This window comes from Macaca mulatta, chromosome 15, assembly GCF_049350105.2.
Source record: "Macaca mulatta isolate MMU2019108-1 chromosome 15, T2T-MMU8v2.0, whole genome shotgun sequence".
In the NCBI taxonomy this organism is placed as follows: Eukaryota; Metazoa; Chordata; class Mammalia; order Primates; family Cercopithecidae; genus Macaca; species Macaca mulatta.
This window is the reverse complement of record NC_133420.1, coordinates 92,829,528-92,853,666: the sequence shown is the minus strand read 5'-3', so window position 1 is coordinate 92,853,666 and position 24,139 is coordinate 92,829,528. Positions and strand designations below refer to the sequence as shown.

General features: G+C 37.8%; 1 protein-coding gene across 3 annotated transcripts in view; it reads left to right on the top strand.

The window, feature by feature from the left end:
• UHRF2 (ubiquitin like with PHD and ring finger domains 2) overlaps window positions 1–13,793 on the top strand; it is a 99,395-nt gene extending 85,602 nt beyond the window's left edge. For 2 of the 3 annotated variants that reach the window (XM_015117705.3, XM_015117704.3), the window contains 7 exons: window positions 515–621; window positions 3,882–4,044; window positions 4,705–4,845; window positions 6,516–6,612; window positions 7,275–7,432; window positions 11,297–11,395; window positions 12,775–13,793. In XM_015117705.3, the coding sequence (XP_014973191.1) occupies window positions 515–621; window positions 3,882–4,044; window positions 4,705–4,845; window positions 6,516–6,612; window positions 7,275–7,432; window positions 11,297–11,395; window positions 12,775–12,921 (912 nt within the window). In that variant the 3' untranslated portion in view covers window positions 12,922–13,793. Of the gene's footprint in view, window positions 1–514; window positions 622–3,881; window positions 4,045–4,704; window positions 4,846–6,515; window positions 6,613–7,221; window positions 7,433–11,296; window positions 11,396–12,774 lie in introns of all 3 variants that reach the window. The other variant, XR_013404848.1, reaches the window with a different exon arrangement.
• Window positions 13,794–24,139: the final 10,346 nt, after the last annotated feature.

Sequence of the window (24,139 nt, the reverse complement as noted above, 5' to 3'; positions counted from 1 at the left end):
TGAATACGAAGTTTTTAGGTAAACTTGCTTTGTAGTACTTATTTATTGTCAATGCCAGAATTTGAAATTTGAGACAGCACACTTCGGTATGGTGTAGATGTCAGTTGGAAATCTGGTTATGGAGTGTTTGTTGAAGTGGTGTTATCTATAAAGAACCTACAAGCTAGTATTGTTAAGTTTTAACATTGAATTGAATAAAATATAACATTTAAACCCATAAGACCTTACCTTGTTTGTAACATTCTATTGTAGTAAAATATTACTACGTATATAGCATGAGTCTAACCATATTTGGAGATGTTGGAAAGTATAATTTAAAGTGTTAGGTCAAGTTATGTAACTTGAAGGTATACTACACACAAGATTGCATTTAAATTTTGCATTATTTTGGGAGATGCCTCAAGAGAAAACGTCAACTCATAACATCCTAATGAAATGTTTTGACTCTGAAATAAGCATTGGTGAAATTATACTTGGGTTTAGCTTTCTTAATAAAGAAAATCTTCTCTGACAGGACCGAGGTGATGAGTTCACATACACTGGAAGCGGTGGTAAAAATCTTGCTGGTAATAAAAGAATTGGCGCACCTTCAGCTGATCAAACATTAACAAACATGAACAGGTACTACTGTAAACGCTGTTTAGAATTTGAACATTGAATAAAAGTTTCATCATAGGACTGTAAATTGTAACTTATATTGCAGAGGAGAATCTCAAACTGGGAGTTAAAGATCTGAAATTAAAATTCCAGTGCCTGATTACGTAATTGTTTATCAGCATCCTAACATATCTTTATACTGTTGTTTTTTAAATGCCACAATTTCTAGTCTTACTGAACACATGTGGTATGCATTTGAAAAAGTTCACAACTTTGAAGGAAAGGAGCCTGTATAATTTAAGCGAAATTGAGAATAAGGTGGCTTGTCTACTGCCCCATTGGTCAAAGCTAAAAGTGACAAACTCCTTTTTAGAGTAAACTTAGTAACGTGAAATAAAGTTATGTTTGAGAGCCACATTTATGTACATAAATGAAGCATAAGGTAACTTAATCAGGTCTGTACTGAATGTACTTTTAGGATGTCTGCTAATAAGATATCTTCTAAGAGTTGTTAAAGGGAATGTTCATTTAGTTACAAAAGTGATCTTTTCTAACTAAATCCCCTTAAGACATTACAAAAGAGCCACCGTGTGCTGACTTTTATTCTATAGAAATACTAATGACATCTTAGCTCCCGTGTGTACAGAAAATTTATTAATTTCAAAATGTTTTATTTTATAAATGCATGCTAATACCAATATTAATAAGTAACCCAGACCACCAGATAGCAAAAATCACATTATAGTTTGTCATACTGAAATTTTTGTGAACATTTCATAAAGTTAACAGCTTTTATATCCTATTATTAAGGGTATTTTGTGGATTGAGTAAAAATGAGTGTTTTTCACTTTGAGTCTAAATCACTCAGTTTCAAGTAGTGTCCCCTTAATTTCTGATTACTGTGTGATGTAAAGAATATACCAGTATGATTTCAAGACTTTCATGTGGATCAACTTACATAGAATCTCTGTTTTCATGTGTTCTATATTGTTTCTGACAGTAGGATTATTGTTACTGAACCAGCAGAGGAGACAGGTCAGATTTGCTGGTGAAAACATTCTTGAGACAGGAGCTTAGCTATTCTTTTCTAGCAAGAAAGCAGTCCTTCAAGAAGAATGTCTTAAAATAAATATTTTGATGTGTTTTTGTCAAAGAAAATGTATCTCACATTTACAAAAGGACTCTTTCAAGTTGTCAAATCTGAAAATTATTTTTCCCTTTAATAATTGATAGTTTTGCTTGAAAGGAACTTCCTTCATAACCACCCACCGTTGTAATGTACATGTTAGATTCCTTTCACGCTTTTGGACAATGTAATAAGTACCGCTACAGTCTCATTAAAAAATAATTCACAAATAGTAAAAATGTTTGCTATAAAGAGGAGATAGTGAAAATGAAGTATCAACTGAAAACAATTTAGGATTGAATTATCAGAGAGACTTTAACATCCCGTCTGTCAGTTTATACATTAAGTTGTGAATACGCCTTGTGATTGTAAAAGTGCTTGGGCAAAGGTACCTGTATGTCTTACAAACATGAAAACTGAGGTGAGAGACCCTTTGCTCTGACCCATAGTATACTCTTTTCCCGGCAGTGTATGATTCAATTCATTTTTGCTTATTTGCTAGGAGGTAGTTCGACACCTTCTTACTTCTGAGTTTATTCCTATTTCATCCCAGCTCTTCCAACTTTAAGAAACTGAAGAGGGCAGCAAAGTAACCTGGGCATCTTTTATCAGGGCAGTCAGAGGCACCTGACTGATTGAGCTGCAGATAGATTAATGGAGGAGCTCTGTTGCTGTATTGCCTAGTTTCATCCTCTTGGACTCTTTTCATATACTTGAATAGCCTGATTATCTGAAGTCAGAAGTGAGTTGACAGTGCCAGTTAGTGGTGGCAGTAATTATAACTGAAGGTATCTGTGAGCACTAAAGCATTCCATTCAGTGACAGAAGGTAATACTTACCCTAGCTCTTTAAGATAAAATATGTGTAATATGTCAATAGATATTCTGTAAGTAAGACGTAATACTAGCCCTAGAGTCGATGGCTATATTTTTTTCTACCTCCCAGAATTGTAATGCATCTTCCTTTTAGATTAAAAAAAAAAAAAGGTAACTTGGTAAGCTTCAACTCTTCGACCACAGCTACTATATAAGTTATTTTTAAAACAAAATTTTTAAGTTTATTTACTCACTAAAAATATAACTATAGTTATATTTCTTTTCAATAGGTTAGTCATATTCTTGGAGTCTATTTTTTAACTTAAGCCTGCATACAAAGAATTAAACCCTGAAGACATTTTATGTCATATCTGCTTTCACCAGATTGGGTATAATTCTGGTTTTTGTTTGTTTTTTAAACCTTAAGTGTTCTCAGTGTTTTCTTTTCATTTAAGACATAGGTGTCCTAGAGGAAAATGCTAATTTTAAACTGATTCTAAAATTGTTATTTTAAAATACTAAAAATAATTTAAATGCAGATTTTGATACAACTAGGTTCTCCCAAGAGAAAGGTCTTCTGACATCTAATAAGTTCATTGATTTACTATTGTTAGGTGATGAATGCACATACTAAGTTCCAGCTAAGTCAGGTGCTGCTTCCAATTCGGTGTTCCTCTTTGACCATGTATTATCAGTAAAATGTAGTGATCTCAAGCAGCCAGAAATCTTCATTTTCATTAGCACAGACATTTGGATGCTTTAGGCTTATTGAAATTTATCTTTTTATGGAGGCCTTTAAAGAATATTCTCATACAGCACTTGTTCTTAATATCTTTTAAACTTTAAGGATTCTCTATTGTCTGGAATGTGGAAAGTAGACCTGGGAAAGTCATTTGTGCCTTGCTGACAAATTTATATTTCTGGATTTCTTTCTACATTATTCCAGCAATTTACCTCACACCCTTATCAAAGATCACTATTAAAACAATCATTTGCTTTAGTTTTCCAACGTTCTCCCTTCCCCCAACAAACGTTATTTAAAGAAAAATTCCATGTATTTCTAGTTGTTTTCTATTATACGTGGCACAGATGTTATTACTTTCAGAAGAACCCTACAGGCTATCTGAGAACCAATCCCCTGGCTTGGGGGTGACATCAGAAAACTGATTTGTCTTCTCTGCTGGTGGGGGAAAGCATAATCCTATTATCTGGAATAATATGGAAAGAATCATAGAATCTTAACCATCAGGTAAGGTATAATTCACCTTTTAATTGAGCTAATGACTCGATTGTATACTTAAAGAAAAATTACGTGGTATAAAGACCTTTTTGTTGTTTTTTAGGGCATTGGCCCTAAACTGTGATGCTCCATTGGATGATAAAATTGGAGCAGAGTCTCGGAATTGGAGAGCTGGTAAGCCAGTCAGAGTGATACGCAGTTTTAAAGGGAGGAAGATCAGCAAATATGCTCCTGAAGAAGGCAACAGATATGATGGCATTTATAAGGTGCTCTATCTGGCATGACATCTTGTTTGTCATTCTTCCTGGGCTTTCAAGGCAGGGTTGTTACAAGGGACTACTGTGGGTGGGCTCGAGGAAACAGTAGCCATCTTATATTGCTACTTTTTCTGGAAATTTAACAGATGCATAAAGCAAACTCTTAATTTTAGCACTTTACTTTTAAGGCTTATTTCAAGTTCCTAGGGGCAGAGTTATATTTTGGGTTAAGATTTTTTTTTTAAATGTATGTTCTCTGTAATAAAGCCATTTAAGTAACTGGCTGTTGTATAGCTTGATTTTTATATATCTTTTTAGAATAATTGTAGTTGTAATAGATTTTCAAAGCAGAGCACATTATAATAATAGATTTGCATTCTTTGTTTAAAAAGAGGCATTTGCTGCCATCTTTACTATACAGAATTCTGTTAATTAGCATAATCCTGTTACTCTCTTAACTTTATAGCAGTCTGTACTCATATGGGAAGTACTGTGATAGGAATTAGGTCAAAAATGTTTTAGCGAATATTCTTGACTTACTATCCTTACAGCAAAGCAGTATATTCAGAAGTTGCATTTAATTCTGGCAAAGATTATTTTGATACCACTAATGTGATGAATAAGCCTAAACTTTAAATCTCAAACTGGCACTGAAATATTATAATTTAGGTGGTGAAATACTGGCCAGAGATTTCATCAAGCCATGGATTCTTGGTTTGGCGCTATCTTTTAAGAAGAGATGATGTTGAACCTGCTCCTTGGACCTCTGAAGGAATAGAACGGTCAAGGAGATTATGTCTACGTTTACAGGTTAGATTACATTTGTCGAGCTACCTATGTGTTCATAAAAATATATACCTCCACTATCTACATGCCTTAACACTGGATATAACCCACAGCAGTTGATTGGTGGACTATAAGGGGTGAGGAATAAGATCATGCAAATAGAGGAAAAGAAGAGAAAAGGTGGTATCCTAGATGTCAGACTGCCCTAGGACCAAGGGTTGTGCCTGGGAAAAGCTGGACTTGTTAATTTTAAAAGTAAAGTATTTCCAAATCAATTTGGAAATGACTTGAAGTGTGAGGGAAAGGGATTCATAAAATGTAGGTATAGGAGGCCCTGGAAAAGCACATTTATCCTAGAGGGCACAGGGGATGTCTGTCTGGTAGGGGAAGGGTGGGAGGTGACTTTATAAGAGTGGTCTGCTTTCTCCCTTTCTCACTTTTCCTCACCCCTTTTCTCTCTTCCCCCGCAAAGCTGCTTCCCTGCTCTGCCACCACCTTTAGTGCTTTGCCTTTTTTCCCCTTTGCCCATGCTCTGCTGTTAACCCATAAAGACTTCGTTGATTTTGTATGCATAGTGGATGGTATGGCTGCATTTCCCCTTCACTGCCTGTATACCCTAGAATTTGTCCCTGACACTGACTTCAGTGCATGGTTTAAGTTCATCTCCCATCATTCCCCATTGTTGTGCTTCCCATAAAAACTGCCAGCTTTATCATTTCCCCTGGCTCTGCCCACACTGCATGTGTAGGGACTGAACTATGGGCAAGTGTCTGACCACCCACGCAGGTGAGTGTGTGTCTTCTAGTGCAAGTCTGTTTCTGTTTTTGTTGTCTTTTTAAACTCATAGAATTGATTGTTGAAAATAAGACCATCAGCTGCTAAAACAACTACTAAAATAATTCTTTTTAATATTAAAAAAACTTCGTCCAATTTACTTTCAGAAGATTTTTCAGATGTCCCTGTTGAGAGCATTGTTCTAGATAGGTTAGATTTGAAACTGTGAGCAGAAGCATGTGAGCCCATCTGCTATGATGAGTACTAGTCATTGAGACCTGAAACATAACAGTGCTTTAAGCATGACTTATTACAAAGCATGCTCCTGCCACCCCACCCACCCCCTCAAAGGTAGCCATTGAAACATAAGGATAATAGATAGAATGTATTTCTTCAAGTCTAACTCTTAGCTGATGGAAGATTTAGTAATTTAGTTGCTTTAGGTTTTCTAAAAGCTCCTTCTTACTTTAGGAGATGAGAAGTTTGACCCTTAATGTTTTTGATATTTTTTTAGATCAACTCCGCAATTTACTATGATCCAATCTATTTGCTTTCTATCTGTTGTGCTCTGTGATTGGTTCTCATTTACCTTCATATCTGTATTCTACTTTCCTTACACTTTAAAGAAATCTAATCACAGCTCCTGAAGACTTACCTTTCTTAGATCTGAAACTTAAGATCAGTGTATTATAAAATGGAATCTCTTAGTAGTCACAGCTATGTGATTTTACACTGAAATTGGGATTTTAATAGTTACCTGTGCTTTGAATTCTTTTCCTCTGTCTGTTTCTTTTATGTAAAGTTTTTCAGTTTGGGGCAAGTGTAGTCCTCCCCTCCCTTTTAATTTCTCACCAGGATCTAAACTCCCCTTCTCTGTGAAGCTTAAATCTACATTGTACTCTGCCTCCTTCCCCCATCAGTATCCAGCAGGTTACCCTTCAGATAAAGAAGGGAAGAAGACTAAAGGACAGTCAAAGAAGCAGCCCAGTGGAACCACAAAAAGGCCAATTTCAGATGGTAGGTAATGATTGCAAAATATAAATAATAAGATCCTTTTTTTGTTTTTGTTTTTTTGGGAGACAGGGTCTCACTCTTGTGACCCAGGCTGGAGTGCAGTGGAAAGATCTTGGTTCACTGTAGCCTTGACTTCCTGGGCTCAAGTGATCCACCTACCTAAACCCCCGGAGTAGCCCACGGCTGTACACCACCACACCTGACTAATTTTTGTATTAGCCAGGGTTTTTTTTTCTAATTTTTGTATTAGAACATGGAGTTTCTCCATGTTGCCCAAGCTGGTCTCGAACTCCTGGGCTGAAAGGATCCTCCCACCTCAGCCTCCTAAAGTGCTGGGATTTCAGGCGGAAGCCACTGCATCCGGCCAACATACTTTTTAATAAAGAGAAATATTAAGAAAATAAATTGAGAGACTTACAAGAAATGAAAGCAAAGGATTTGGCTGGGGGAGGGCGGTGGTAGAAGATGGATCATTTGTTTATTTTAATAGTGTCAGAGCCAAATAGCAGGAAATAACAATATCCTAAATTTTAGGGGAAATTAGATGCTGTTTTATGTTGGTTATCTTTCTGCTAAACATTACTTGTGCCAGTTAACTCTTTTGTTTCATAGTTCTGCTTAGAACCACTTGTAAGTCTGCTGATACATTTTTAAAATAAATCTAGATGACTGTCCAAGCGCCTCCAAAGTATACAAAGCATCAGATTCAGCAGAAGCAATTGAGGCTTTTCAACTAACTCCTCAGCAGCAACATCTCATCAGAGAAGACTGTCAAAACCAGAAACTGTGGGATGAAGTGCTTGCACATCTTGTGGAAGGACCAGTATGTGAAGATTTTTAAAAATAATAACATTCTGATATTAACAAATGATAAATAATTGTCTCATGAAGTATGTTTTTCACGTGTCAGTCAAAACTTCATCCTTTTATCTGATTTTCTCATCCAATGCCACTACCTTTCGGAAATAATCTAAGGCAACTCATATGCATGCTCCTAAATTTACTTTAAACCTCTTAGAATGCTGGATTTTGACTTCTCTATGCCCAAGCTTACTTTACTTGGAGGGACTGTTCTCAGAAGAATTTTCAGTTGTGAAACGTGGTCAGTTTAATCTAAAAATCGCCACAAAAGTTTTTGTTACAGTTCAAGGTTACTTAACAGCGTAAGTCTTAAGCAGTTCAGCACAATTTTCAAAACCTACATGTTAAACTAAGCGGTAAAATTAACCAGATTATCTATTAAGTATTTTATGTTTTAAAATTTTTCATTTTTTCTTAATCACATAATTTTAAAGTAAAAACAAATCACATAGTTAATTAACGTGTGGCTTTTGTGTTAAGCTGTGTTTTGCAAGCAAGCCTTTTTTTTTTTTTTTTTTTTTTTTTTTTTTTTTTTTTTTGAGACGGAGTCTCGCTCTGTCGCCCAGGTTGGAGTGCAGTGACCGGATCTCAGCTCACTGCAAGCTCCACCTCCCAGGTTTACGCCATTCTCCTGTCTCAGCCTCCTGAGTAGCTGGGACTACAGGCGCCCGCCACCTCGCCCGGCTAGTTTTTTGTATTTTTAGTAGAGACGGGGTTTCACCGTGTTAGCCAGGATGGTCTCGATCTCCTGACCTCGTGATCCACCCGTCTCGGCCTCCCAAAGTGCTGGGATTACAGGCTTGAGCCACCGCGCCCGGCCAAGCAAGCCTTTCTTATCAAATCCCTAAAGTTGGAGGCTTCAAATATGAACTGTCTCTTCATTCTTTACTCACTTATTGTGTCTTTAATTTTACTTATAAATTTGAATCTTCTTTTGAATATTGACCCCTTGTCATTTATAATACAATTACTTTTCTGTTTTCTTTCTCTCCAAAGTGTTGATGTGCCCCTATGTCTGTATGTCTTTTCTATCTAGACTTAAAGCAGCAACACAAAAACTCTACAGCGTTTCCTTTGTGAGAGATAGTCATTATTATTAAGGAAGAATTTTTAAAATATGATTTTTAAACTTTTAGAAATGCTGAAATTTATCAAATATCATTTGGATTTATATTGGAATTGTTATTTCCTTTGTCTATAAATGTGATACATAGAGTTATCCTTGGCAAAATGAGGCTTACATGCTTACAGGGCAGAGGAAAGTGATTACACTTTGAGAAGTGTTACTTGTATTTTAGCCAGGACACCCAGGCATAAGGAGAGTCTTTGTTAGGTCACACTCATTTTCACTTACAGAAAATTAAGATACAGGAAGCAGTTGTTAATCAGCCTAATTATTCTCTGGTTGGGAAAGATACTGCTTGTTAGTGATAACTGAGGTGAGTTCCCACTGTAGGTGGGAAAGAAGCAATTACAGATGGAGGAAAAAGCCACCTGAGTACATGTGAAAGTTGTCTTCTCTATGGGTGGTATCCCACTGGTGACAGAATCTGACCTGTCTGGGTCATATTATTGTGACCTTGCTGCTAGTGATTACTCTGGATGTTATGTACTATTGCCCTGGACAAGTTTCATGCCCATTCTCTTCAGATAGGCCAGGAACACATTTATTAAGCCAGAAAAAACAGGTGTTAGCCAACAGTAACTTTAAATACATATGTGAATATATATTTATGTCCAAACTCATTCCAAAGTCCCTGTGATCAGGAGCCCTATCTACATCTGTGGTCTCCTCTTTCTGCTCTTGTGCCCAGATTGCTTGACTGCAGTGGTCACTTTTATTTATACACCCTCAACATCTTGATGCCCCTGGGCCTTTCCATACGTACTGTTTATCTGACTGGAATTCTCTTTTCATGTGTCTCACTCTTTCATATCCTTTAAGTCTGCATTAATAGAGATTCCTCAGAGAGGTCTTCCCAAACCTCCCTTTCTAAAATAGCAGCTCTTTTTAAAATTCACTTTAAAAAAATCCACACAAATGGGGTTACTATGTTGCCCAGACTGATCTTGAACACCTGGCCTCAGGTAGTCCTCCCGCTTCAGCCTCCCAAGTAGCTGGGTTTGTAGGCGTGAGTCAGTTTGCTCTGTTTCATCAGTTATTACTATCTGAAACTGTTTTTTGTTTGTTTACTCTCCTGTAGGAACGTAAGTTCCAGGAGAGCACAGACTGCCTTTTTATTACCACTGTTGATGAGTCCCTAGCACATTGTAGCTACCTGTAACTCAAAATACCTTTATTAGATATACCCATATTATAGGAACTATGGAAGTACCAGGTTAAATATTGGTCATTAACAAAGGAATTTGTTAGGGAGAGAGTACCTGGTATAAAGTTTTCAGCATCTCCCCATAATTGCCATGTTTTAAAAATGTGTTTGTAATACTTTGTCCATAATGCATTTGACTTTAATAATCCATGTTCATAAATCAGTTAATATGAGACATCTTTTGAAATGTGACATTTGATTTTTGAATTTGAAACTTGTAAGGTTTTTGTTTGTTTGTTTTTGAGACGGGATCGTGGTCTGTCGCCCAGGCTGGAGTACAGTTGCATGATCTCAGCTCACTGCAGCCTCCACCTCCTGGGTTCAAGTGATTCTCCTGCCTCAGCCTCCCAAGTAGCTGGGATTGCAGGCACCTGCCACCGCTCCTGGCTAATTTCTTGTGTTTTTTTCTAGCGACAGGTTTTGCCATGTTGGCCAGGTTGGTCTAGAACTCCTGACCTCAAATGATCCACCCGCTTCGGTCTCCCAAAGTACTGGGATCACAAGTGTGAACCACCATGCTCAGCCTTACTTTTTCTATTAATATAAAAAATAAATATGAAATGCATTCCCTTACTACCTAAAATAACTGAAGGATTATCCTTATGACTATTTAGCAAAAAATACTTCTAGCTTAAAAAAACAAACAGCCAAGATGAAATGCAGCCAGTAATGGCTTTTGAAGAATATAGGGTATCCATTTGATCATGTTTACTTTAGGTGTCTCTACTTTTTATAATTTCATCCTACCGTAAGTAAACATTAGCATCAGGAAGGTATGGGATTTTAGGATTGAGGTAAAATATCACAGAATAATCCTAGGAAATTAAATGTTTTGTGTGTGGTATTAGATACTACAGAGTATTGTTTCCTAGTGTTTTGTTTTTTGTTTTGTTTTTCAAGCTCCAAAAGACAAATATTCAAGTTTTATAACAGCAGAAGATTGAATAGATAATACATGTTCATACACTGGAATACTGTGCAGAACAGCTTTTTGAAAACAGGCAGTCAGTATGTAATGACCTTGAGACAAGCTGCCCATGATTTTTTTAAGTGAAAAATAGTTTATCCCTGGAATGTGACGTTTAGAGGGACATTGACTTTTTAACATCATATTTTGACTTTGCAACTTCTCCTACCTAATACTATGATTTAAAACTAACGTGTGTGGAATGGGGTTTCTTTATATAAGTTTGCTTTTCTCAGGTAGTTACAATCATGACTACTTGATTTTTTTAAATAGAAGACATTAAATGTGACTGAAACATTTTTATTGCTAAATAATAGATGGATATATTTTGGGATACATGTGAAATTTTGATATATTCATATAACATGTGATAAATCAGGGTAATTGGAATGTTCATCACTATAAATATTTATCTTTTCCTTATACTGGGAACATTTGAATCATTCTCTACTAGCTGTTTTGAAATATACAATAGATGAATTTTATGAACTGCTAACTTTTCTTTCCTTATCCTTGGGTACTGTTGTAGAATTTTCTGAAAAAATTGGAACAATCTTTTATGTGTGTTTGCTGCCAGGAGCTAGTTTACCAGCCTGTGACAACTGAGTGCTTCCACAATGTCTGTAAAGTAAGTGGAATTCCTTCGTCATTTTCCCTGTTAGGCATGAAGGCACACTAATCTCTATACCTGTTCTTAGCATGCTAAGAATAAGAAACATTTTCCATGAAGCAGGATAGTTGTGGAACCTTCTAGTTAAGAAGCATTTAGTTACGTCTTGGTGGTAAATGCATGTTTTAATTAGATAGTAATAATAATTCAGATATATATCGTTTGAGGTATTCTGTCATGTTTGGAATTTTGAGGAGGGGCTGAAATGGGAAAGAAGGTAAGAGGTCATTGCTCTTGTCTATGTAATAACTTGTATGTTTTATTCATTATAGTGCAAACTGGAGTGTTTTCATTAATAAATGATATAAAACAGTTATATCTAGCATCACGCCCAGATGAACTGAATACTGTGTTTTCAGTGTGGTGTAAAAGGAAAGTTTGTGTTTTAGTCAAGCCAAGGTTTGAATCTTGCTCTACCCAGTGGTGATTATGTTTCCCTAACTTCAGAACTTCAGTTTCTTTTATAAAATGGAAACAAATCTACATATGAGTTTGTGCCTGATCTTGAGTTGATTAACTATATATTTAATGTATTTAGTACTGCTAAATGTATATATATGTATGTGTGTGCGTGTGTGTGTGTATTTTTTGTTTTTTTTTTGTTTTTTGGGGTTTTTTTTTTGAGACAGAATCTCGCTCTGTCATTCAGGCTAGAGTGCAGCAATGCGATCTTGGCTCACTGTAACCTCTACCTCCCCAGTTCAAGCAATTCTCATGTCTCAGCCTTCAGAGTAGCTGGGAGTACAAGCATGCACCACCCTGCCCAGCTAATTTTTGTGTTTTTTAGTAGAGACAGGGTTTCACCATGTTGGCCAGGCTAGTCTTGAACTCCTGACCTAAGGTGATCCACCTGCCTCAGCCTCCCAGAGTGCTGGGATAACAGGTATGAGCCACCATGCTTGGTTGCTAAGTATATTTTTGGAAGACTCACCATATGTTAAGTGATTTGGTAAAATATAAAATTCATTTCTAAGCAAGGGAATCCTGATCCTCCCCTGCCTCCCCCAGGGCTCTGTTTAGAAAGAACAGGGTTAAAATCTAACCCAAAAGATTAGGCTAGTGAGAACTATATGTAATCTCTAACTCTATCATTTTAGTAGACGAGGAAACTGACGCACAAATTAAATAATTTACCTGAAGTCTGAGAATATCTGCCAGAGATGAAACTAAAGCCATGACTGTAGGCTTTTCCATAGTGCAGATTCAAGCCTTTATGTTTGTTCATTCTGTGCATTTCCCTCATTACCAGTGTCTGGTTCATATTTAAAAGCGTAAGTTGCTGAGTACTTACATGCTTTATGCTCAGATTAAATGGGATGTTTTTGTTTTTACCATAGGATTGCCTACAGCGCTCCTTTAAGGCACAGGTTTTCTCCTGCCCTGCTTGCCGGCATGATCTTGGCCAGAATTACATCATGATTCCCAATGAGATTCTGCAGACTCTACTTGACCTTTTCTTCCCTGGCTACAGCAAAGGACGATGATCTGTCTGCTTTCACTGTGTTGTTCATGGTGGCTTTTTGGACAATAAAGAATCTAAAATGGGCGGGGAGGGTGGAAGAAATGGTGGACTGTATCTCTCACGTTCTGAAGCAGCTAATCCTCTTTCCCACATAGCCATCATCTTGTGTGTGTAGTAAGAGGCCCATTTCTCAACTGTCTTTTAAATATCTAAAGGTAGTTCCTGTAACAACTAGTTTTAATGAGTAAAAAGTCAAAGCCTCAGCTCTAGTTGATATCCAAGTTATGATTTATTTTGCAACTACCTCAGGACAGAAAAGATTTATGGGGATTTTAAAAATCATTGAATAACTAGTTAAATGAAATTTTAGCTACACACTGCCTCCCAAATATTAGTTGTGCCTGGTTCTTGTAATTTGATTTTACAGAAAAGGAAATGACACTTGAGATCCTTGGAATGAACACAGCTTCTATAGTGTGCATATACTTTTTTAACGTCTCTTCTTCCATTACAATGTGTGTTTTGCAAGGACAGGTTCATTTTTTTAGCCCACTTTGTGAACTCCATTGTGCTTTTTTCTGGTGTTTTATGCAAGTTGACTACTAATGACTAATGAGAACAATAATGAATGCATTGTTGCTGCATTAGTGTAATGTGGTGTGGTTTTGCACTTAAAAGAGGTATTCATGCTCTAGTTGTAAATGTTCATGAAAATCCACTTCTGTACTAGTCGAACTGCTTTTAGTGTCTCACCAGTGGTTTTACATCTGCAGAGTTTTGAGGGCTGTGCTGACCTTTGAGAGGATTTGAAATTGCTTCATATTGTGATCCTAAATTTTATATTCACTATATTCCCTAAAGTATACCTTAATAAATATTTTATGATCAGAAAAACAGCTCATTTTGCTTTACTTTTTTACACTTGTCTGGCTTATGTTACCAGTTCTAAGGGATCCTGTATTTCTGGAGTTTTTTATTGTGTATCTCTATTGAAACATTTTTTTTACTTTGCACTGGTAGTGAGAACCAGCATGAAATCTTAAGCACTCAGAACAGATTTCTTCCTCAGTTTTTTTGTTTGTTTTGAGATGGATTCTTGCTCTGTTGCCCAGGCTAGAATGTGGTGGCACAATCTCGGCTCATTGCAAGCTCCACCTCCTGGGTTCACACCATTCTCCCACCTCAGCCTCCAAAGTAGCTGGGACTACAGGCACCTGCCACCACACCCGACTAATTTTGTTTTTGTATTTTTAGTAGAGACGGTGTTTCACCGTGTTAGCCAGGATGGTCTTGATCTCCTGATCTCATGATCTGCCTGCCTTGGCCGCCCGAGGTGCTGGGATTACAGGCATGAGCCACTGTGCCCGGCCCTCAGTTTGTTTTTTTCGAGATTGAGGCTTGCTTCAAGCTCCGCCTCCCAGGTTCACGCCTTTCTCCTGCCTCAGCCTCCCGAGTAGCTGGGACTACAGGCACCCACCACCATGCCTGGCTAATTTTAAAAATATTTTCAGTAGAGATAGGGTTTCACTGTGTTAGCCAGGATGGTCTCTATCTCCTTACCTCGTGATCCACCCACCTTGGCCTCCCAAAGTGCTGAGATTACAGGCATGAGCCACCGTGCCTGGCCAGTTTAGTTTAGTTTTTTTTTTTTTTTTTAAAGTTTAATAGGAAAAAAATGTAAAATAGTCACCTAGTGACCATTTTGTCTGTAGTTTCTGTTCTATGTTCAGTTTTAGTCTAATCAGTGCTACTTATTTCACAGACATAAGAATGTTTCAAAACATTGTTCTATTCTCTATACTGCTGGGCCACGCACGATGGCTTATACCTGTAATCCCTGTGGGAGGCCAAGGTAGGAGGATTACTTGAGCACAGGAATTCCGGACCAGCCTGGGCAACATTACAAGACCCTGTCTCTCAAAAAGTGAAATTAGCAGGGTGTGCCAGTGTGTGCCTGTAGTCCCAGCTACTTGGGTAGCTGAGGTGGGAGGATTGCTTGAGCCCAGGAGATTGAGGCTGTAGTGAGCCATGATCATTCCACTGCACTTTAGCCTGGGTGACAGAGCAAGACCCTGATCCCCACCACACCCCCTCGAAAAACACACTGTTTTTATCAGAGAAAAGTTTTAATGTGATCCAGTCTTTCCACGCCTAAGTTCACAGCCGTATAAATACCACTCATTGAATACTTACTTTGTACTAGTCACTTGTATGTATTATGTATATTCATTGAATTCTACCAACAACAAATATTGTTATCCCCATCTTATGGATGAATATCAGTGGCGCAAAAAGGTTAAGTAACTTGACCAAAGGTCATACAACAATCAAAAGGTGGATCTGTGACAAACTTAGGCAGTCTTGTATCCAGAGCTGGTGATGTTTGCTATATAGGCAGGCCCTCACTGTTGGATATATGGCCAACTAGTTTCAGTGCTTTTCCTGAATTCAACTAAATTCCAAATCAGGTTGTGGGAAATGCCTGGAACTATTGTCTCTTAGAGGTAAACATTGGGATCATTTTTATTTTGTGGCATTGCATTTAAATAGGACCTTCTTAAATTGAAAAGGAATCATTAAGTTGCATCATTCAGTTCTATATCCCCTCTCGTATTGGCCACATTTCTGCATGAAGAGTGGGAAATATCTTCCAGTTTCAGCTACTTGAACTGGTTTATTTCTACCACTTTGATTAGCAAAATAGCTGATTCCCACAGTTCTGCTTTGTATTGTCTGAACTCTAGCTATAACATGATAGACTAAGAAAGAAAGCTAATTGTGGCTTAGCATATTTGCAGATGTGAAGAACGGCCCAAAGCTAAGCAATTATTTATTATTGAACCTTTGAATCATCACAGTTCTTTTACATAATATTTCAGTTGGTGTCTAGAAAATGGGGACTTTAGGACACATAACCACAATAATATTCTTAAACATGTTAAAAGGTTGTTTCTTTACATCATCAAATAGTAAACGTTCCAATTTCCATAGGTCTCAAATGTCCTAAATTGCTGTTTTGTTTTTAGTTGGTTTGTCTGAATCAGGATCCAAATAAAGACCTCGCATTGTGATTAATTGCTGTCTCTTAAGAATATTGTAATCTGTATACATCCCCTCAATCTTTCTTCCCCCTCTTCCCCTTTGCAATTAGTGTGTTGAAATTGAGTTTGTGCTGAAGCATTTCTGACAGAACATAGATAATGGAACGCTGTGGTGTAGTTTAACATGTTTCTCTTTATTTTCTGTTAATTGGTAGTTTAGAATTAAAGCATGACCAGATTCAGACATGACTTTTGGGAGTGGGGGATGGGTAAGACTTTTTTTATAGGTGATGTGATTATCCTTCAGGAAGTGCATAACACCTGGTTGTCTCTTAGTCCTAAGTTTGAAAGATAAGCTTTTTTCACTGGAATTTGTTACATTTGGTAGGTTACAGTGATTACTATGAAGTAATCAGTCACTTTAATTTGGATAGGATTTAAACGTTTTTTTCTGATTAGATAGGGCCTCTAGTTTTACTCGCTTCTAAGTAATACGGTTCACTCAATAAATATGTGCATGCTAATGTTTGAGTATATTGGTAAACTTTTGGAAGCCGGCAAACTTTCAGAAGCTGGCAATCTAAACATCCCTCTCAACCCTGTTATAACATTTAGCTAACAGAAATGGGCCCTACCTATATACTGAAAGCTTTGGATTTTAGTATCAATCCTGCTTGGAAGAGCCGAGTAGAGATCTGCTCTGATGCCCAATATCTGCTATTTGCCTATTAAGAACCAAACCTTTCCCCATTCTTAAGGACAACCCTGATTGCAAGAATGAGCTTGATGGGCACCATGAGCTTACCTTGGAAAGAGTTATCCTTTCTTGCCCACTCTGTCTGGTCCCTACAAGTAGACTGTCACAATTCCTGAAGGAAGTGATATTTAGTAACCTGGCTTAATCTAATCCTACACAGAAAAAAGATTAAATACCTTCGCTGTATATAAGAAAATCGAAAGCTTCTTAGAGGGACCATGCAGGCAGACCAAGTGACTGCTATTGAAAAAGATAAAAGAAGGCCAGGTGCAGTGTCTCACACCTGTAATCCAGCACTTTGCAAGGCCAAGGCAGGTGGATCACCCGAGGTTGGGAATTCGAGACCAGCCTCACCAACATGGAGAAACCCCATCTCCATGTTGGTGAGGATTTTTATATCTAAAAATATAAAGCGCATGCCTGTATATCCAGCTACTTGGGAGGCTGAGGCGGGAGAATCGCTTGAAACCAGGAGGCGGAGGTTGTGGTGAGCCAAGATTGCGCCGTTGGACTCCAGCCTGGGTTACAAGAGCAAAACTCTGTCTCAAAAAAACAAAAACAAAAGATAAAAGATGATCTTTCTTACTGTTTAATGACTAGATTTGCAAGTATGAAACTGCATTGCATTGACAATAAAACAGGCTGCCATGTGAAGAGTAATTTGAGATTAAAATTCTAGGAAGTAAACATGATTGTCAAGACGATGCAACAGATGAAACAATTGGATACTGCCAAAATTTGAATGCATTGCTGAGTAATATGTATGGATATGCCACGGTTTATTCATCTGATGGATATTTGGATTGTTTCCAGGGTTTTGCTATCACAAAGCTGCTGTGAGCCATTGTCAGTCTTTGGAAAACTCTTACAAAATTATGTACTTACCATACAACCCATCAGTGTCGCTAATTGTTAAGAAAAATTACATGTTCAAAGTGGTTTATACAATTTTACATTCCTGCCAGCAGTGTGTGAGATTTATGGTTGCCCCACATCCTCTCTTAATATTTGGTTTTGTCATTTTTTTTAAAATTATAAACCACTCTTGAGGGTGTGTAACTCCTGTGAGAGACAAGAATGGGTTGCATACTTGGTGACAGGAGAGTGGATTGTGGTAGCCGTTTGTACTGTTCACCAGGTATCTTTGACTCAGAAGTGCACTTGCTGGGATTGTTCTTCCAAGCTTCCTTGTGTTTGGATAGGGCCATGTGACGAGCTGGCCAGTTAGTTGTGAGCAGATATGCTGTATACCACTTCTAGGCAGGGCATTTCCTTGCCCTTCAGTTTTCTTTCTTCTTCCATGGAGACTAGTAACACCCCAGATGGGACTTTTCTGTCAGCTTAGATCTCAGAATAAGAATGACAGGAAAAAAACCCAGCTAACCTGTGGTGGGCATGCAACATGAGAGAGAAGTAAATGCTTGCATTTACCCCTAAGGTTTTTGAGTTGTTAGCAGAGCATGACCTAGCCTATCCTGATTGATAGAAACATTCCTAACTTCCTCAGCCTAACAGCAGATATGGAATTGAATTTGTTCTATATTTTTTCTTGAGATGGCCTCTCTGTCATAGTGGTGTGATCATGGCTTTCTGCAGCCTCTTCCTACTGGGCTCAAGCTATCCTCCTGCCTCAGCCTCCCAAGTAGCTGGGACTACAGGCATGCGAAACCATGCCTGGCTAATTTTTGTACTTTTTATAGAGATGAGGTTTCACCATGTTGCTCAGGCTTGTCTCAAACTCCTGAGCTCCGTCAATCCACCTGTCTCAGCCTCTGGAAATGCTAGGATTACAGCCATGAGCTACCATGCCTGGCCTGGAATTGAATTTAATTGGCCTTTTAATATTGAGTCTAAAGTTTTCAGTATTTTAGAGCTAATTCTTTAATATCCAACTCAATTGACTAAGCTATTTATAAATTGGTTGGTAATATAGTAGGCACCCTCGAAGATGGACCCCAGTGATTCCTACCTTCTGCTCTTCATGCCTTGGTATAATCTCCTCCCCTTGAGTGTGGGCTGGACTTAAATTCTATTGTAAACAACAAAATACGACAGAAATGATCAGACCTAACTTCCGAGGTTAGGTCCACAAAAATACTGTGACTTCCTACTTGGACTACCCTCTCTCTTTTAATCTGGGTGAAGCCAGCTGCCACGCAGTGAGCTGCCAAATGGGAAGGCACATGTGGCAAAGAACAGAGGTCTCCAGCCAACAGCCAGCAAGGTCCTGAAGCCTACCAAAAACCACAGAAGTGAGCTTGGAAGTGGATTCGCCTCCAGGCAGTCCTTGAGATGACTTCAGCTCTTTATTGCAACCCTGTGAGAGATGCTCAGCCACAGGTACCCAACTAAGTCATTCCTGGATTCCTGACACATAGAAAGATGATGAATGTTGATGTTTTAATCCATTAGGCCCTGGGGTAATTATGCAGCAAAAGATTGCTAATACAGATAGGGTGACCCTGAGTGCCAGTTTGCCCAGGAAAGACTCAATTTGCACTTGTTGCTCCAAAATTTGCTTTTCCTCCTTAAAGTGCCCCAGATTGGATAACATCACCTAATTTATTCAACTGAGATCTTTTATGACATAACTGTGAATTCACTTTTATTTTTGAAGTAGTGTTTCCTTACCATAGCCAATAATTTTTTAACTCATTGATTTTCTTTAGGAGAAAATACAGGCATTTAAAGTAAGTCTCTAGTGAAGTCTCTAGTTAATAGATAAAAATGATAACTGTAGAAAGTACAGTAATCCCATGAGCATTTTGCCTGGAAATTCTTTGACTCTAAGAAGCTTCTAAATAGATTTTTGCCAGTTTCTAGATGCCAAGAGAAATTTTTGAGGTGCCCCACACTTCCGACATACATTTATCCTTTATTTGTGTGGAAGATTGTGAACTAGATTGTTCAAATACTTTATCAGTGGAATTTACCTAGTTGATATATACTTAAGAAATCATAGTAAATCTTAGATGAGCTTTTGGGCTTATATCCACTCACTACTAAGTGACCCCCAACCCCCAACATAAACTTTTTATTTGGGTCACAGATACTTAACAAAGTGTCACAAATGTGATCTTACCAAATGCGCAAGTTATTATAAAATACTCCATTTCTATAAAGAACAATCCCCCCAGTTCATGTTACAAACTCTATTTATTTATTTATTTGAGACGGAGTATCACTCTTGTTGCCCAGGCTGGAGTGCAATGGCACGATCTCAGCTCACTGCAACCTCCACCTCTCGGGTTCAAGCGATTCTCCTGCCTCAGCCTCCTGAGTAGCTGGGATTACAGGCATGTGGCACCACACCGAGCTAATGTTTTATATTTTTAGTAGAGACAGGGTTTCACCATGTTGGCCAGACTCGTCTCGAACTCCTGACCTCAGGTGATCCACCTGCCTTGGCCTCCCAAAGTGCTGGGATTACAGTCATGAGCCACTGTACCCAGCCTTTCTTTTTGAATTTTGAAGTAATACAGACTTACAAGCTGCAAAAATAGGACAGAGAATTTCTATGTATTTTTCACCCAGTTACCCCCAGGGATGGCATCTTATATTATCAGTAGGTTGTCCAGACCAGGAAATTGACACTGGTATAATAATATTAAGAGCTTACTTGAATTTCACCAGTTTTTATATGAACTCATTTTTGGGTGTATGTACGTATAGTTTTATAGAATTTTACCATATATATACATTCATTTTATACATATATGCATAGGATGGTAGTGGTATAAACCACCACCATAATAGAAGATGGACTGTTTCATCATCAAAAAATTAATTCTCTCCTGCTACCCTTTAGAGTCACAACCGTCCCCAACCCTAACTCATGACAACCATTGTTCTGTTCACCATCACTATAATTTTGTCATCTCAAGAATGAAATATAAGTGGAATCGCATAGTGTGTAACTTTTTCAGACTGGATTTTTTCCCCACAGCACGATAACCTTGACATCCATCTAAGTTATTGCATATGTCAAATAGTTTCATTCTTATTGTTGAGTAGTATTCCAGTTTATTAATCTGTTCATGTCTTGGAGGATTTTGGGGATGTTTCTAGTTTTTGTCTGTTATAAATAAAGATGATAAATGTTGCTGTGCAGACTTTTGTGTGGACATAAGTTTACATTTCTCAGTGACATAATTCTAGGTGGTATGATAAGTATATTATTAGCTTTATAATAAACCATTTCCCAGAGTGGCTGTACCATTTTACGTTCCCATCAGTAATGTGTGAGTTCCAGTGCCCTGCATTTTTGCTCACACTAAGTATGGTCAGTATTTTTATTTTAGCCATTGTAATAGATGTGTAGTAGTATCTCATCATGGTTTGATTTTGTATTCTCCTGATGGCTGATGACTTAGTCATCTCTTCATGTGTTTAGTTGCCATCCTACATATCCATGAAGTGTCTCTTCAATCCTTTTGCCCGGGTTTTATTGGACTGATTTTTACTGTTGGGTTTAAAATTTCTTATATGTTCTGACGTTTATTCTTCAACTTATAAACAATCCAATTGTACTATTTATTTTAAAATATACAATTATTATTTACTATAGTTGCCATGTTGTGCTATCAAATAGAAGGCCTTATTCTTTCTAGCTAATTTTTTGTACCCATTAACTATCTCCACCTCCCAGCTACTGGACCCCACTACACTTCCTAGCCTCTGGTAATCATACTTGTACTCTCTATATCCATGGGTTCAATTATTTTGATTTTTAGATCCCACAAATAGGTGACAACATGCGATGTTTGTCTTTCTGTGCCTGGTTTATTTCACTTAACATAATGATCTCCAGTTTCATCTGTGTTGTTTCAAATGACTGGATATCATTCTTTTTTATGGCAGAATAGTACTCCATTGTGTATGTGTACCACATTTTCTTATCTATTCATTTGTTGGTGGACAGTTAGGTTGATTCCAAATCTTAGCTATTATAAACAGTGCTGCAACAAACATAGAAGTGCAGATATCTCTGATATGCTGATTTTCTTTCAGGTATATGCCCAGTAGTGGGATGGCTGGATCATATGGTAGTTCTGTTTTTAGTTTTTTGAGGGACCTCAAAACTGTTCTCCATAATGTTTGTACTAGTTTACATTCCCACCAACAGTATACAAGGGTTCTTTTTCCTCCACATCCTCACCAGCATTTGTATTGCCTGCCTTTTGGATAAAAGTCATTTTAACCAGGGTAAGATAATATCTCATAGTAGTTTTGATTTGCATTTCTCTGATGATCAGTGATGTTGAGCACCTTTTCATAAACCTATTTGCCATTTGTATGTCTTCTTTTAAGAAATGTCTATTCAAATTTTTTACCCATTTTTAATCGGATTATTATATTTTCCTCTATAAAGTTGTTTGAGCTCCTTATATATTGTGATAATTAATCCCTTGTCAGATGGGTAGTTTGCAAATATTTTCTCCCATTCTGTGGGTTTTCTCTTCACTTTGTTGATTATTTCCTTTACTGTGCAGAAGCTTTTTAACTTGATGTGATCCCATCTGTCCATTTTTGCTTTGGTTGTTTGTGCTTGTGTGGAGTATTGCTCAAGAAATTTTTGCCCAGATCAATGTCCTAGAGAGTTTCCCCAATGTTTCCTTATAGTAGTTTTATGGTTTGAGGTCTTAGATTTAGGTCTTTAATCCATTTTGATTTTATTTTTGTATATGGTGAGAGATAGGTGTCTAGTTTCATTCTTCTGCATATGGGTATCTAGTTTTCCCAGGACCATTTATTGAAGAGACTGTCTTTTTCCCAGCATATATTTTTGTTAGATATTTGATTTGTAGATATTGTTTCTAGTCTGTTGGTTGCATTTTTTGTTGTTGTTATGTTAGTTGCATTTTCATCCTCTTAGTAGGGTGTTTCAGAGAAAAAGTTGTTAATTTTGATGAAGTCTGATTCATCAGTTTCTTATTTTATGCATCATGCTTTTGGTGCCAAACATAATTTATTTTATTTTTTGGGACTGAGTTTCCCTCTTGTTGCCCAGGCTGGAGTGCAATGGCGCAATCTCGGCTCACCACAAACTCTGCCTCCCAGGTTCAAGCGATTCTCCTGCCTCAACCTCCCAAGTAGCTGGGATTACAGGTGCCCACCACCGCGCCCAGCTAAGTTTTTTTTTGTATTTTTAGTAGAGACAGGGTTTTACCATGTTGGCCGGGCTGGTCTTGAACTTCAGACCTCAGGTGATCCACCCACCTTGGCCTCCCAAAGCGCTGGGATTATAGGCGTGAGCCACTGTGCCTGGCCCAAACATAATTTTTTAAACTGTGAAGGAGAAGAATAGTTTAATACCCAGATAGTTCTCCTTGCCATTGCTCTTTCCAAACTTAATTTTCTAGGTTTTTTTCTATTATTTCCTTTCTGCCTGAAGAACTTACTCTAGTCATTCTTTTAGATCAGGTCTGCTAGCGACAACTTGTCTTAGTTTTCCTTCATACAAGAATGTCGTCATTTCACCTTCATTCCTAAGGGATATTTTCACTTTCCTGGGTTGGCATTTTGTTTAGCACTTGAAAATATCTTGCCATTTCTTTCTGGCTTCCATGATTTCTGATAAGATAAGAAATCTGCTGTTACTCATATTGTTTTTCCCCTGTGGATAATACATTGCTCTTCTCTGGCTTCTTTCAAGATTTTTTGTCTTTAGTTTTCAGAAATTTGATTATGATGTGTTTGAGAATGGGTTTCTTCAGGTTTATCCTGTTTTGAGTTCAACCAGCTTCTTAAATCTAGATGTTTATCTTCTGTCAAATTTGGGAAGTTTCTAGCCATTACTTCTTTAAATATGGTTTCAACCCTCTACTCCTTCTCCTCTTCTGCTGGAACTCCAATGACATGAATATTAAATATTTCATTACTGTCCCAAAAGCCTCTGAGATTCTGTTCATTTTTTTTTTTTTTTTTTTTTTTTTTTTTTTTTGAGACGGAGTCTCACGCTGTTGCCCAGGCTGGAGTGCAGTGGCGCGATCTCGGCTCACTGCAAGCTCCGCCTCCCGGGTTCCCGCCATTCTCCTGCCTCAGCCTCCTGAGTAGCTGGGACTACAGGCGCCCGCCACCGCGCCCGGCTAATTTTTTGTATTTTTAGTAGAGACGGGGTTTCACTGTGGTCTCGATCTCCTGACCTTGTGATCCGCCCGCCTCGGCCTCCCAAAGTGCTGGGATTACAGGCTTGAGCCACCGCGCCCGGCCTCTGTTCATTTTTATTTGGTTTATATTCTGTTGTTCAGATCGGGTAATTTCTAGTGATTGAGTTCACTGATTCTTTTATCTATCATCTACATTCTATTGAGCCCATCCAGTAAGTGTTTTATTTGGGATGACATATTTTTCCATTCTGAAATTTCCATTTGGGTCTTTGTAATGTTCTTTCAAGTTGAGACTGTCCTGTTTCTTGATAGGATCAGTAATTTTGCATTGTG